This window comes from Felis catus, chromosome B2, assembly GCF_018350175.1.
Source record: "Felis catus isolate Fca126 chromosome B2, F.catus_Fca126_mat1.0, whole genome shotgun sequence".
NCBI classification, from domain to species: domain Eukaryota; kingdom Metazoa; phylum Chordata; class Mammalia; order Carnivora; family Felidae; genus Felis; species Felis catus.
The window spans coordinates 41,059,231-41,074,632 of record NC_058372.1 but is presented as its reverse complement, the minus strand read 5'-3'; the positions used below and the strand labels follow the sequence as shown (position 1 = coordinate 41,074,632).

General features: G+C 52.8%; 1 protein-coding gene across 2 annotated transcripts in view; it reads right to left on the bottom strand.

The window, feature by feature from the left end:
• PTK7 (protein tyrosine kinase 7 (inactive)) overlaps positions 1-15,402 on the bottom strand; it is a 62,899-nt gene that overhangs the window by 22,955 nt on the left and 24,542 nt on the right. The window contains exons 1-5 of one of the 2 annotated variants that reach the window (XM_045057589.1): positions 4,914-4,998; positions 2,295-2,582; positions 1,473-1,575; positions 911-1,101; positions 667-817 (exon numbers count right to left, since the gene is read on the bottom strand). In XM_045057589.1, coding sequence (XP_044913524.1) covers positions 667-817; positions 911-1,101; positions 1,473-1,575; positions 2,295-2,582; positions 4,914-4,983 — 803 coding nt within the window. In that variant the 5' untranslated portion in view covers positions 4,984-4,998. Of the gene's footprint in view, positions 1-666; positions 818-910; positions 1,102-1,472; positions 1,576-2,294; positions 2,583-4,913; positions 4,999-15,402 lie in introns of those variants that run through there. The other variant, XM_003986191.5, reaches the window with a different exon arrangement.

The following is a 15,402-nucleotide window of genomic DNA, read 5'->3' as shown; positions in this document are numbered from 1 at the left end:
CACCTCCCCGCAGGGTTAAGACAAGCCTGCCACTAGGGCACCCAGCCCCAGTAGTCAGAAGCCCCTGGGCCACACCAGATCAAAACTACTGATGATTTCCTCAGGGCTGAAGCTAGGTGGGATCCAAGCCCCTCACCTAGGACCACAGCCACACTCGGCACTGCAAAGGTGCTCTCCGCTCTCATAGTGCCTGGGTAAGGACAAAAGTCCACAAAAAGGAGCTGGACCTTCCAGCATATTCTGGAAGCGACTGCTTCCTCCAAAAAGTGCATGTGTGTGGGGGGGGGTAAGGTATCCTTACCATTCAGGACCTTCCCATCCAGACTATGGTTACCTAGGTCCCCTGTGTCCCTCCAACCCTGGGTCTCTACTCCCCATCCCAGAAGACCCATATAGGCAGAAGGGGAGAGAAGAGAACGGAGCCACCACTAGCTCATACAGTGCCGTGGTGCAAAAGGGAAGAAGATGCCCTTCCCGGAGACTCTTCCCTTTGTTAGACTCATTTTGTAATAGCAAAACATTCTACTGCCATCTGCTGGAAATTCGAAGTAACACACATATAGATCTAGGATGTCTGCAATACTAATGACTTTCTTTTAGAGACTGCACTGGGACAGTACACAACCTGTAACACCTTACCTGAAGGCCCCTTCCCAATTGCCTTACCGACTGCGGTTAGTGATAGGAGTCTCATCTTCAAAGACCCACTGCAGGCTAGGGGGTGGCTGGGCTGAGAACTGACAGTGGAACATGGCCTCTTCATTCCTCGCCACTACCATGTCCCGAGGCGCCAGCACTACCCTGGCAAAGCTCTCGTCTGGGGTGGGAGAAGCACAGGTGCATGAGCAGACAGAGTGGGGAAGCCCCTCGCATCCCTGCTGCGCCCTCTCCATCCCCACCCCAGGCTCACCAGCAATGCTCAAGGTGAAGTTCTGGCTGCTACAGGTCTGGCCAAAGGCATTTTGGGCACAGCAGGAGTAGACGCCACTATGCTCAGGGCTGGCCGGCCGGAGGGTCAGGTTTCGCTCCTTGCTGCTGACCGTGTGATTGCTCTGACCATCAGAGAGGGGGCTCCCATCTCGGAACCACTGGTAGGTAGGCCTGCAGGCCAAGGGGATCAGCAGCAGGGAGGCAGAGGGTACTCAGGTGACCAGTGGACAAAATACAGGACTAGAGGCTAGACCCCTCAGTTTGCAAATGGGGAAACTGAGGCCTGGGAGGAGAAGTGACTTGCACAAGGGCACACAACAATTCAGGGGCATAATCAGGTTGAGATTCTACAGCCCTCAGCTCCCAGAATCCAGGATCATTCCGCAGGACAATGCCGCCTCTCCTCAGGTCACTAGGGGCTTGTGTGGGGCAGCATATGGGCAGGGGTGGTTATAGAATGAATAGAGTCCAGGATTTGGGAAGATATCCCTACTTGTCTAGAATAACCCTCTCCATCCCCACCCTCAAAGTCATCTCCTTACCGAGGATGCCCATCAATGTGACAACGCAGTGTGACCTGGGTCTGTGGCTGGATCTCAGCTTCTGAGGCTGGATGTTTCAGGACCACGGGACCAGTCTCAATCCCTGTAGCAGAGGCCACGGTTGCAGAGTGAGGGGCAGAGCAGAGCAAGCGTGGGAAGGCAGAGGGGAAGGAAGACAAGCAGAAAAGGACACAACCTGCAGGCACTGGAGATGAGAGACAGTGCAGGGAAGCCCTGCAAAGACGAGGCTGCAGCTACAGACGGGGTGGGGTGAGGGGCCAGAAACAGAGGGCCCATCCAGTCTGTGGCAGACAACTCTGATGCCTGGCCACACTGGCCCTCAATGCCCTTGCCATTTGCAAAAGCATCCAACACATAAAGGGTTCTAGACTTGAAGGAAAAAAAATCTTCTGGAAAAAATAAAACTTTTTTTTTTTTTTTTATTTAATTTTTTTTTTTCAACGTTTATTTATTTTTGGGACAGAGAGAGACAGAGCATGAACGGGCGAGGGGCAGAGAGAGAGGGAGACACAGAATCGGAAACAGGCTCCAGGCTCTGAGCCATCAGCCCAGAGCCCGACGCGGGGCTCGAACTCACGGACCGCGAGATCGTGACCTGGCTGAAGTCGGACGCTTAACCGACTGCGCCACCCAGGCGCCCCAAAAATAAAACTTTTCTTATCCACTCAAAGAACTGACCACAACTGCTCTCTGCCTGCCCCCATTTAACTGGAAACGGGAGAAGCTGAGGGAAAGGAGGGGTCCTGCAGGGCTCAGTAGTTGAAGGTCTATAGGGAGTGAGCACAGCGCCCTGGCTCTCACATTTGATGTTGAAGGAGGCGTTGGCACTGCGGGCCTCCTCTCCAGTGGCATTATCCCGAGCCACACACTGGAAGGCTCCAGAGTCCTGCAGCCGGTCCACAGCTGCAAAGCTCAAGCTGCTGCCTTGGGCAAAACGCCTCTCAGTGTCTTGGACAGGGGCCCCATCCAGCAGCCAGTACACGTGTACTGGGCCTGGGGTCTCGACTTCACAGCGGAGCAGTGCCCGGCGCCCCTGCAGTGCATCCTGGGAGGAAGGCTCCTTGATGAAGACGATGGCTGCCTGGGCACCTGCGGATGGGGACATGAGAGAGGTACAGTCAGGAGGAGCTACAGTCACTGTCCTAACACAGATCACCCATCACTCTGTGCACAGGACGAAAGGGGCTATGCACACAGGAGGTGGCCAGTAAGTGCAGGAGAGAAGGATCATGAGACTGGAAGTGCCAAGTGTCCATTGAAAAACTCTTCAATTGTGCCGTGTGCTCTGCAGGATACAAAGACATGACACACCAGTCAGTAGGGGGCACAGCGCAATCATACACAACAAGGCAAGGCTCATGCCCAATGAACAGTGTGAGTAGTCAGTGCCTCTAGAGCACAGAAAGAAGAGGGAGTTCCAAGGGCTGGGGACACCAGGGAGGCTCCCTAAAGGAAGGTTCAGACCTGCAGGTCCTGATGCTGGGCAGAGGAGCAAGGGACATTAGCAGGCAACCCTCACCATCAATCTTCAGAATCCAGGATGTTGAGCGGAGTTAAGTCATGACCCAAAGAACATCTTGGAAGGATTACTCCCACTCACAGTCCCACTGAGTGTTCTGCATCAGAGGTGGCTTTGAATCCCACCCACAGGTGCTCTGTAGCCCTTAGCCCCACCCCACCCCCGCCCCCCCAGGGCTTCTTTGGATTTTTTTTATACTGTTTTTTTTTTTAAGTTTATTTATTTTGAGAGAGTGAGTGTGCATGTGAGTAGGAGAGGGACAAAGTACCAGTGTGAGAGAGAAAATCCCAAGCAGTCTCTGCACTGTCAGCGCTGAGCCCGACTCAGGGCTCGAACCCATAAACCGTAAGATACTGACCTAAGCCGAAATCAAGAGTTGGTCGCTTAACTGACTAAGCCACCCAGATGCCCCTGCACCCCCACCATGGACTTCCTTGGGAAAATTCGCCCCATCACAGGAGAAGCCAATATTCCCTAGATCTGCATGCAGCTATTGCCAAAGACATGCCAGGGCCACCCCCACGTCCTACCCTCTATCTCTAAGAATCTGTGTGGCAGGGCTGACTTTTCTATGCCAAGTTGAGAGGTAAGCCAAGTGGTTCCAGGTTTTCATCTGAACCCCCTCCTGCACCACAACATTTCAGCTCTGGCTGGGGCCGAAGGAGCACCCACAGGGAAGGGAGGCCCCAGAAACTAAGGGGGAGCCATAGCCAGTGGGAACAAAGGAAAGTGAGAAACCTGTGCTGAGGAGCAGATGGGTCGAGGAGGCGGAGGGCAGGGCTGGGCAGGTGGCAGGGTTACAGCAGGAGTAACACACTGGGCTTTGTTCCTGGCCCACGTGGGTGCCCTGCAGAGGCCCTGAGCCACTGGGTCTGGAACACCAGCCCGCCTGCCAGGGGTGGGTGATGACACGGAAGAGGACGTGCAGCCCCTCCGGGAAGAAGAAATAGGCCACCTGGGGCGGCTACATGAAGAAGCAGCCTCTGCCTCTGATCAAACTGAGCCTGGTAAGGGCAAGAAGAGGCTGAGGGGGTCCTGCCATCCCCTCCCAAAGCGATGGAGACTGTGGCCCAAAGACTGCTGTTTCAAGTCCCTGAAGGTGGAGTTTGGCTCTTTAGGGCCATGAGAACCAGTGTCCTCCTAAAGTCAGCATTAAGACAAGTCCAGGATCTCTCAGAGTGAGGTCCAGATGAGGAGGTCCACCTTCCAATGTTCCCAGAGGTGCCAGCCCACAGGACAGTCAGGGAGCTGGAAGGTGCTCAGAGCACCCCATTACTGCTCAGTCGGGCACTGCTGGTGGCTCTCTAGGTGTGATAACTGCCCTCAATGCTGGGTTGTCCCACCCACTGTGCAAGTTAACTAATCTGTCCTCTGGGCACTGCTAAGTACCCCCAGCTACCCTGACGTCCCAAACACCCCATTCACTTCTAATCACCACACAGGAACGTGGCCCTGTGCACCATCCACCCCCCCTCCCCCAACCACCACCGGCAACTTGGTACAACGCCTTTGTAGAACAGATAGGTAAACTGAGGTCCAGAAAAATTAAGCTGTTTGCTCAAAATCAAACAGCTAATTTGACCATGATCCAAGGAAGCCAGCTTCTAGCCCCAAATTCTTCCCAGCCCCACCCACGAACTCAAAACAAACCCTGGAAACAGCTGATCCCACAATGGGCCTCCATTCCTGAGGCCAGGTAGAGAGGTAGACACCCCTCTTGCAGACCATGCCAGACACACAAAGGCACTCGGCTAACTGGCTGACTGAGGTCACCTCAAAGGAAGTGTGGGGCAAGAGCTGGTGAACATGGAGGCATCTGGAACATTTCCGGACCACCTCTCATGATACAGATGGGCAGACTCAGACTGATGCCCTAGTGGACCTCTGCAAATGCAACTCACCAAATTCTTGGGACTCTTGACCCAGAACTCCAGGATGCTTGTTAAAGGCCAAAGAGAGATCACCTGTCATCCAAGTGCAGGTGAGTCCTCACTTCCCCCGCTCAGCTTCTCCACACGTGGGGATCGAGGAGCCTCACCCATGCAGAGGAGTATTAGTTAAGGGTGTGGAATCAGACAGGTCTGGCTCAAATCCTGCCCATCATGCTTAGTGTTTGACCTTGGGCAAGGAACGCAGATGGTCTATGCCTCAGCTCCCTCGGCCTCTCTCATGAGGTTGTCATGAGTCACAAATGCTGTAATTCGTGTGAAAAGCCTCGGACAGAGCTACTCCGGTGAATGGTAGCTACTGTTACTATTTCCATTATCACCCTTCCTGCCCAAGGACTCCCATTTTAAGAACATTAGAAAGCTCCCCCTCGAGAGGCCCAGGACCACTCCCGGCCCCTGGATGGGGGAGGAACCTCCACAACAGACAAGTTTGAGGGGAATAACCAGGTGGGGGTGGGATGGAGGGAAAGGGCCGCAGGCTTGCAGGAACCACAGAGCACTGGCCACAGAAACCTGAGCTGGAAGAAAAGATGGCATGACTCAGAGGGACCCCAGCTCAGCCTCCGGCATCCCCTCCTGGGGCTAGGGCTGCTCTGTAGCTGTGGTGAGAGATGTTGCATTCCCAGACTGCCACTCAGAGCCTCCTGCGCCCCCACGACAGGGCCTGGGAAACATCAAAGCTGGCCCCTCGGGGCCCTCTGTCCTGACGTCAGCTCACAGCAGGTCCTGGTTAGTGCTTGGCTGGGGCAGACTTTAGATGTTATAAAAGGCAGGGAGAACAGCCACCAAGCCACTCCAAGCCCCCAGCCCCTGCTCTGAGCTGCCATCGGGAGGCTGGCCCAGCGCCGTGGCACCCGCATTTGCTGAGAAGGCAGTCGGAGGTGTGCCCATTCTGCACAGTTTGCATGAGAGCTTGGTCTGTTGTGTTGCTGGGGAGCCGGGCGCGGGCGGAGGGGAGGGCTGTCGGGGAATGGGCAGGAGGCTCCGGGGCAGATTGAGGAGTCCCTGGCAGAAATGTCAGACTCCAGGAGAAAGGAGAGGCTGGGAAGTGAGGAACTCTTCAGAAGCTTCGGCTGGCACCAACAACATGAAAGGGAGGACAGCAGTGACAGAGAGTGGAAGGCTTTTGGGGACTGGGATGGTACCTGCCCCCAAGGTGGCACAGTCACCAGCACATTCCTGTCCCTGTACCACCTCTGACTTGAGGATGCCCCCAGGGCTGTGGTCCGAGGAAGGCCTTCTCATACTGGCCCTGGGCTTCCCCAAGCCACCCCCTCTTTCACCGTCCAGCCACACCACGCATCACGCCTCCTACTCAGGCCCTCACAGAACACGCGGCCAGCGTGGCCCCTGAGGCTACCCGCTTCAGCACTGCCCAACAGCCCCGCTCCTGCCCTCCCAGCCATGCCACCTCAGCCTGGCCTCTCTGCCCGCTTCCCCGAGCTGTGAAATGGAGACCCCGCCCCTACCACTCAGGCTGCATGAAGTTAAGTGGGTTCACATTATACAAAGACCGCAGCACAGCACGAAGCACACGAGGGTATGAGGCTGCCCCGCTGGGCACAGAGGGCTCAAAAGCCACCACCCCCCAACAACAACAAGCAGGCAGAACCATCTGCCCCACACCAGGTGCCGACCCCAACAAAGCTGGAGCTGCAAATACCCAATAAGGACATTTTCCAAGCCATTTCCTTGGCTCCCCAACAGCCATCTCTATGCAGACACTCGCTCTGCCTGCGCCTTGGCCTCAGCCCCCAGAGAAAGGCTGTGTGGGCAGCAGACCAACTCTGCTCCCCACCCCCCAGCAAGCGTCTGGTCTGCTGCCTGCCCTCCTTGCTGCTCTCTGGGCTCCGGGCCCAGTAAATCCATGTGTGTCCAAGTGTGCATGGGTGCACACACATATGTGTAAACATGATTTTCTGGAGAGCAGAGAGCAGCAGGAAGTTTTTCTGCTCTGAAGTAATTTCAGCTACTTTGGTCCAAGCATCCATCTGGGCCACTCAACTATCCACCTCACAGGGGCTGGTCCTCCTGACCTAGGAAATACACCCCAGGACCTGTACAGGCCTCAGAACCTGCCAAACCTGACCAGCTGATTCTACCTCTGTCCTCTCTTACTAAAGAAAATTCCATCTTTCAGGCAGATGCCTCAGGACCGGGCTGTGACACCAAGACCCTGGTTGGCCCTGGCATGGGCATTTTGCACAGCAGTGTGTGACCATATGAGTGATCACCCCCAAATCCAATCAGCCATACAGAAGTGGCCCACTCCTCCACACCTAAGACCGAGTCTCTGGCTTCAGAGCCTAGGTCCCTGCTGGGGGACATCCGGACTCCCAGGTAGCTCCCAGTGCCCAGGCTGAAGTGGCTCCTGTCAGGGCACATAAACCCGTGAGGCAGAGGCTGACAACACTCTGTGCCCTCTCTGGAAAACAGCATCAGGACACAGGCCAGCAGAGGAAACCCTCAATCCAAGAGCCACAAATGCTCCAGGAACCAGAGCAGCTCCAGGTTCCCTCATCCACAAGGACAGCCCTCCTCACAAGTCCCTTCCATCCAGAAACTCTAAGGGCACCAAGCAAGAGTCCCTGCACCACACCTCCTCCCCAAGGGGTCAATGCACTGTACCGGAGACACTTGACCTTCCGGCATTTAACTAGCATACTCTCCCCTGCTCTGGAACCACTCCAGAAGTCCACAGCGCATACACATTTGTAATTTTTTTTTGAAGAACAAATGTCAACTGCTGTAGGAGTAAGTCACCTGGATGAACAGCGAGCTCAGTTACCCTATCCCCGATCCCACTCACCCAGGCCAGCAGAAACATGAATGCTACAGTGGTATTTGTGAATCTGGGTATCTGGAATGTCCTTCTCTACCACCAGTGTACCACCAAGATACTGTATGTGGTTGCAGCACCAGCAACCCAGACTCTGTGATGGAAAATAAGGATTTAGAGGGTCACTGAAAATCGATCATAGCGCATTCCGAGACCCAGAGGCAGAGCACAGAGTTTCTACCCCCTTCTGTCTTTCCAGGGTCTACAAAAGACCCTAGGTTCACGCACAGGAGCCTTGCAGCCCTCTGCAAGCCATCACAGTCCCTGTTCTGAACAGTGTAGGAGGGAGCAGAGCCAGGGACCCAGCTGAGTTTTCCCATCCTGGGATTTAACTGTAAATGTCTGGAGAGGCTCCCACATCCGGATTAGAGGAACAGAACAAAATCACCAGGGATTAGGGCAGAAACAACCTAACAGGCCAACTTGCCTACCTTAGATGAAAAATAAAACTCAGACCTGTCCTGCCAGCTTCTGGGAGGCCCTGGAGGGGGAAGATCAACCTCTGATGGCAGAAGCAGGTCCTTGTGTCCAGCATCATGTGGCATCTGAGCCAGAGGGACAAATACACCAACAAATGAGGCTTAAAATGCTCCCCAGCCAGCGGCCACACTGTTGGTCCCTGGAACTAGCCTGTTTTCTGCTGGGGCTGGGAGGGCCATATCTGGGACACCTCTCTCACCCTTGGTAACCCTTAAATGGCTGTGATGTCTTCAAGGAAGCAGCAACAAATTAAACACCCAGCCACATGAGGTGATGTGCTCAGGCTGAAGGAACATTGGGTGGGGAGACCTGGGTTCTGGTCTCCATACAACCACTAACAAGCAGAGTAGCCCGAGCCAATCAGTACTCCCTCCCAGGCAGATTTATTATCTGTAAAATTAAAAATACAAGAGGATGCCCTGGACAGCCCCCAAGACCTCACACTGGATTCGCTGCAGAGAGCCTCAAAGGCAGCTACAGAAACAAAGGGTTCACTCCTCAGAGTCCCCTCCCCACCCCCCACCCCCCGCCCCCAGCACAAGCTCCCAAAGCCCAGGGAGATAAGGGCAGGGCAGGGCCCAGGAGGATTATGAGAGATGCTGTGTATGGCAGGTGTGCAGGTCGGAGGCAGCTGGGACTTGAGAACGGGGGCTCAGCACCACTTCTGACAAGCAGCTCCCATTCCTAAGGCTGGGCTCCCCAAGAGATGCCGCCTCTGCCTTGGCCACACACTCTCACTGATAGCTCACTGCCTGGGACACCCCTGATATTGCCATCTGTGCTGTGACTGAGAGCTGTACCCCCAAGCTAGACTGTACACTTGAGGGGAGGGCAGACATTCGTGCCCAACGGGATATGGCTGTGCCCCCTCACAGTGCCTGGGCATTTAGAGGGGAATGAAGTCACTGAAGAGTCTATCTAACCTGAAATCTTGTCCTACATCTACCTTTATCCAATCATGGCCAACTTAATTTTCTTCCCCAAGTCTCAGTTTCCTCTCCTGGAAAATGGCAGCCTTGAAACCAATTTTAGTGATTCTTTTGGATTCCTGGGATAGTCAATGATATTCAAATGAAATACATATTAGGTACAGACACACAAAAGTCTGCATATGTTTCAGGGAAGTAAAAAACCCCAGAAGCTCTAGGGAACCATGGACCCCAGATTAAAATGTCCTTGGAGATAAGGTGATCCCTGGGGAGTCCAAAGGCCTGGTAAATGGTGGGGGGGGGGGGGGGGGGGGTCTGGGAGGGAGAGCCAGGATGGCAGAGGGAGAGGGAGAGGGAGAACTACCAGAGAGCATCAGGAGCTCTCTCCACCCCCTGTGCCTGGGGACAGATGCATTCTCAGCCCCAAGGAAAGAGGAGAGACAGCAGCCAGGTGTCTCCTGAAGACACTAGTCAGAGGCCTGCAGAAATAATATACATTGCAGGCAAGGGGACAGAGCTGCTGGACCAGGGCACTGGGAAATGAGCCAGGGCTTAGTCCCAGGAAGACTTCAGGGGTGCTCAGCCAGTGCACTCAGGGCTCCAGAAGGGACAGAGAGCCCAGCCTCTGGCGGCAGGCTCCACAACCATTCATTAGACTCCCGGGTGTGGGGGCGAGGGCACTCGGGGACCACAGCAAGAATGGCCCCAGGTAAGCCTGGTGAGCATCCTGTGATCTTTCGTGTGGAGGCAGGGAGTGAACTAAGTGACAGTCCGGGGACTACAGCCTTGCAACTGGTGAGACCTAGCCTTAGTTTATATTAATTTTCAAGGCAGGCTCAGAAAACTCTGTGAGTCGGTTTTCTTTTTTGTTTTTGTTTTAAACATTTATTTAGCTTTGAGAGACAGAGGGAGACAGAGCACGAGCAGGGGAGGGGCAGAGAGGGAGACACAGAATCCGAAGCAGGTTCCAGGCTCTGAGCTGTCAGCACAGAGCCCAGCGCGGGGCTTGAACCCAAGAACTGTGAGATCATGACCTGACCTGAAGTCAGAGGCTTAACCAACTGAGCCACCCGGGCGCCCCTGTGAGTCTGTTTTTTGAGCTCTTTTTACCCATCTCTGCCTCAGCCCTGGGAGGCTGATGAAGCAGTGAGCACAAATCTTAGACCTAACCAGAGTGACCACAGCAGTTCACCCCAAATTCCCTGTGGAAGGGAGGACACAATTCCCTGCCCTTTGGGTAGAGTGGTCTCAACTCCATTCAACGAAGAAAATCCTTCCTTGCCCCTAAAGAAGTTGAAATATCCCTTAGACCTGCTCTGTCCAATATGGTAGCCACTGGCCACATGGGGCTATTTAAATGTCACTTAATTATAATGAAACAAAATTGAAAATTAATTTCCTTTGCAGCAACAGGCACATTTCCAGTGCTCAGGCGCTGCGTGCAGCTAGAGGTCACTGTATTGAACAGTGCAGATATAAAACCATTCTGTCCCCACAAAAAGCTCCATTAGACATCACTGCCTTAGCTCCTTTGTCTGCTTCTTGCTGGCCCCATGCACAGGCTCATTTCTAATCTAAAGAGCCCTTGGGGTGCCTCAGTGGCTCAGTCAGTTAAGCATCTGACTTCAGCTCAGGTCATGATCTCGAGGTTCAGGAGTTCGAGACCTGCATTGGGCTCTGCACTGGGATTCTGTCTCTCCCTCTCTCTTTCTCTCTCTGCCCCTTCCCCACTTGCACACACTCTCTCTCAAAATAAATGAGCTCAAAAAAAAAAAAAAAAAAAAAAAAGAATCCTTAACACGAGTCAGCCTCGTTGTACCAAGGAGGAAACTGAAGTCAAACCTATCCCAGTAAATGGCAGAGTCTAAACTACCCCCAGATCTGTCCTGCCCCTCCGTCTGTCTGCCTGCGTTTTTTTTCCACGATGCCACGCTGGCTGCTTCTCTTCTTTCACTTATTCCTTTTGATCCACACCCTCCCCCACCCATTCTATCGTGTTTAATGTAAATCCTTTTCTCTCCATGTGCTCTGGGAAAATGTGATTGCTGTTTCAAGGGCGGGTATTTTTAACTTACGTAAGTAGTCTTGCATTATCTCTCACTCTGCTTCTTACTTTTTTTCCATTTAGCACTGTGTTTTGAAGATCCTTCCCTGTGGTCATCTCCTACCTCCTTCCTACCGTTCTCCCAATAGGTAAACATACAGTTGGGTTCGGGGAGGGAAGAAGTGAAGATTTTTTTTTTTTTTTCTGAACAAGTAAGTGGCTGAACATAGCTGTCCATAGTTTGAAGATCGGTCTTCAAGCCTCTACCCTCCTCCTCCCTGTGTGCCTCCAGCACCCTGGCCTCTATCACTGCACCTAGTCCCACTGTCTGCTGGGTGCCCTCAGAGCCTGGTGACACACACACATACCCCTGCTTCCCTTTCTTCTCCCTATAAACCCAAAAAATCACTAAAGAGGCTGGACTTTCAGCTGGTTTCAAAGGGATAAGAAAAAGAGTCGGTCTCATACTTTTTATATTTAGAAGCACTCTGCAAACCACTTCCCGGAGCAGACAAGAGTGGGGAATGTGAGGAAATCGCTTTGCTATGTGTGATGTGGAAAGCACGAGCCACTCAGGGCCTGCGGCAGTGGGCTGCATTTGCCACACACCCGGTGACACGCGGCGATGCCTAACACATGTGCAGGAAACGAATGTGCCCCTAGGCAGCCTGCAGGAGACCCCGTTGGACAACACCCACCGCAGCCTGGCTGTCCCCTCAGGGCCAGGGCACAAGGCAGGGCTCAGGAGTCAGAAGCAGACACCATCCTCGAAGTGCCCCTCCCCCAGCCTTCTTTTCTTTTTTCCTCCTCCACCTGTCCGGCCAACAGCTGTTTCTGGAAACCAACCCTTCTCTCCAGGGAGGGAGAGTCCTCTAAAGGGATGCTGCAGTCTTTAGGCTTCAGGCTTCAACCTGAGACACAAAGGATCCAGATTGAGGGAGGACGCTTGAAAGAACCACTGGCTTGAGGAGGCAAGGGTGCCCTCCTGGAGTCCAGGCTGCTGGTGACAGGTGTGGGGGCAGGTCTGTCCACAGTGCCCACTGCTCTCCTTGTGAAGACAGATCAGCCCCTGCCATCAAAAGTTCTCCTCTTACCCACCTCTGGTAGCATGTATGGCTGGAGAAAACCTTGGGCGGGAAGGCTATCTTGTAGTGAGGACCAAATCCTGCAGCCATGAACATATTGCTCAAATATTACTCAGATGTGACGGGGTCTGGCCTGGTGTCGCAAGGTGAGGCGGAGCCATGGACAGGGTACGAAGCGGAAGGCCGGCCAGCTGCTGAGTTAGAATCAAACCATAGCGTACTTCCTAGACTCCTTATAAACCTTATTTTACTGCTTAAAATATAAACTTTCTAACAGACAATTTTACTCTTTCATTTGATCTCTTAACTGCAAGTCTCTGCTGGTGATTTGCTCCCTTATTTTTTAAGGAAAATAACCCAAAAAAGAGTCATTTAAAAAACTCAGCTGTTTAGAGAAGGCATTCTGGCGAAAGATGGCAAAATGAGTTTTTCGATCTCCAAATCAGATGAAAAAACACAAACTGATGAATAATAGAAACAATCCCTTGTAAGTTATTTTTAAAAGCAGCAAAAACTTGCAACTCATCACCAGATGCTTAAAGCCTAGGGATTGTTGGGGAGAAAACATTATAAAACACAAAGCACTCACAAATAGCTGAAGAAAAAAAAAGCCCCTAAGGGTGGCTGATGCAATAACCGAATTGAATAGCCAAAAAAATGACAAAGACCTAAAGTTTATTTCATGCCTACTCTGTCAATCTTTGAGTCAGGGTCTGGAAGGCACCAAGATCTGGCTTCACTTAAGTCTGGAATTAGCTGTCCCTCCATTCCAGGAGGTGCCTCTTACAGACCTCTAAAGTCACAGAGCAAGACAGCGAGACAGAGAGAGACAGCGAGAGAGTGAGTGAGTGAGACGGAGGAAAAGAGAGAGGGACAGAGGGGGAGGGGAAAATGGGGGAGGAAGAGAGGAAGAATGGGAAAAGGGGGGGAGAGAGAGGGAGGGAGGGAGGGAGGAGGGGAAGCAGGAGAGAGGGAAAGGGGGAGGCACGAAGACACTGATGGAGAGAGACAGGGAGATGAGATGAAGGGGGCTGGAGGGAGACTGACAGAGAGAGAAAAAGGGAAGGAAACAGAGAGAGACAAACAGATGGACAGAGGGAGACTAACAACTAACAGAGAGACAGAGGGCGATGGGCAGACTTAGAGAGGAAGAGACATAGAGAGAAGAGAGAGGGAGAGAGAGAGAGACCCAGGCCCTGAGAGAGAAGAGGAGAGTCAACAGGTAGAGAGACATGGACACAAACTGAGAGACAGAATAACAGAGTCACAGAGGTCCAGAGAAAGGGACAAGAAAAACAAAGACATACAGCACACGAATATACCCACATGTAGGCATACCTAGGGTTCCTCACACCTGTAGAGCAGCGCCCAGCCCCACATTTACCCCAGCTTCCCTTGGCAGGTCTGTCCCTGTGTCTCTAGTAGGGAGGTCCTCCCCACCCCTCCCAGCAGCCTCAGGGGCTCCAAACTCAGCAAGTCCCCAGCTCGGCCACAGGGCTACCCAATATATCACTAGACACGAAAGGTTACAGCTCTCCTGTACGTGGGAGACCTGGGGGAGGGAGAGTAGGAGGAGAGGCTGTCTATATACCATATTCAGGACATTTATAATGGAGAGCCCTCAAATTAGAGGCTCCTGGTAAATAATTCACCAGGAAAAGCACAGTACCTTCCCAGGGCTCATCCATTATTCACCAAGATAAATGTACCATATTGTTATACTTCCTGACATCTAAAAATGGTCTGAGCCATTAGGCCAGGAGCAATAAGACAGCGGGGCAATTTTTACCCAACCTTTCCAGAACCCCTGACCCAGCAGTCCCGGTGGTTCTGGAACTCTGTGTGCTGCTCCTCACACAAGGGCAAAACATTTGACCTCCACAAGGGGCCAGACCTGGGTTCGGACCATGACATCCCAAGAGCAGGCCTCCACACAGCCCTCAAGAGCCCACTGCAAGGTCTGAGGTATACCCAGAAAAGTCATAAAATTCCCATGTTCACCAGACCGCAAAGATTTTGGCCTCTTTCAAAGGGAAAAGGCAACCACTTTGCTTGTATCTGTCTAAGGGCCATTCTGTTCATAGAAGGTTCAAAGAGTTTGACTTTGGTGCCAAACGAGTGTCAACTACCAAATGCTCAAGGTCCTGCATCCTAGACTTGGCTCTGAAAAAGTCACTGTGCTCTTCAGGCCTTCATTTCCCCATATGCAAAATGAGCTGGCTGCTCTTTGCCGTGCAAGGCTCTACAAAGATGCAGCGCCCTCCAGGATGTCTGAAGAGCTACACAATGTTAAGGCCCTGGCCTACCACGTACAGGCAGGCTGAAGATGGGGCCAGAGCTCAGGATCTGGAGCCAGGCTGCCTGCATTCAATTTCTACTCTCCCACTCACCGAGCGTATGACCTCAGGCAAGTTGTCCAAGTTGTCGACCCCCTCGGTGCCTCCGCTTTTGTGTAAAATGGTGCTAATAACAGTATCTACCTCACAGGCTTGTGAAAAGTAAAGTCACATGTTAATAAATTTGGCTTGTTTGGAAGAGTGCCTAGCACGTATTAAGTTAAGCACTATGTGAGTTTGGACTCTTAGCAGTCATTTATTGTCATTATTATGTTCGAGCTACTTTTTTCTCTTTTAGGATCTACGGGCCATCCCAGACATCTCCTACCTGGTGCAGGGTCTTTGCTGGCATCCCTCACACAGGCCACGTGGACTTGCCAAGTGCCACTCACCCCATCTCTGCCATCTTGAGAGCAGTGGTTCTCTCTGAACAGACTCTGAGGTCTGAAACTTTGTCCCACTGCTGCCTGACAGAGCCTCAGAGCCACCTTGGCACGGGATACAAACATGTGGGGCTCTGTGGTTCAAGGGGTGTCGCCCTGAGTGGGTGAAGCACCACAAGGTGGCTGCCAATTGTTGGGGGCTTTGCATTGTTTTGCCCACTGCCCTAGGGGCATCCAGGCAGTGCCCAAATCAGCAGTGGCTTAGAGTTTCATGGCCTCCCCTCTCAAAGCTGCTCAAATCAGAGGCACCTTCAATACGAACAAGAATTGGAGCGAGTCTGTCAG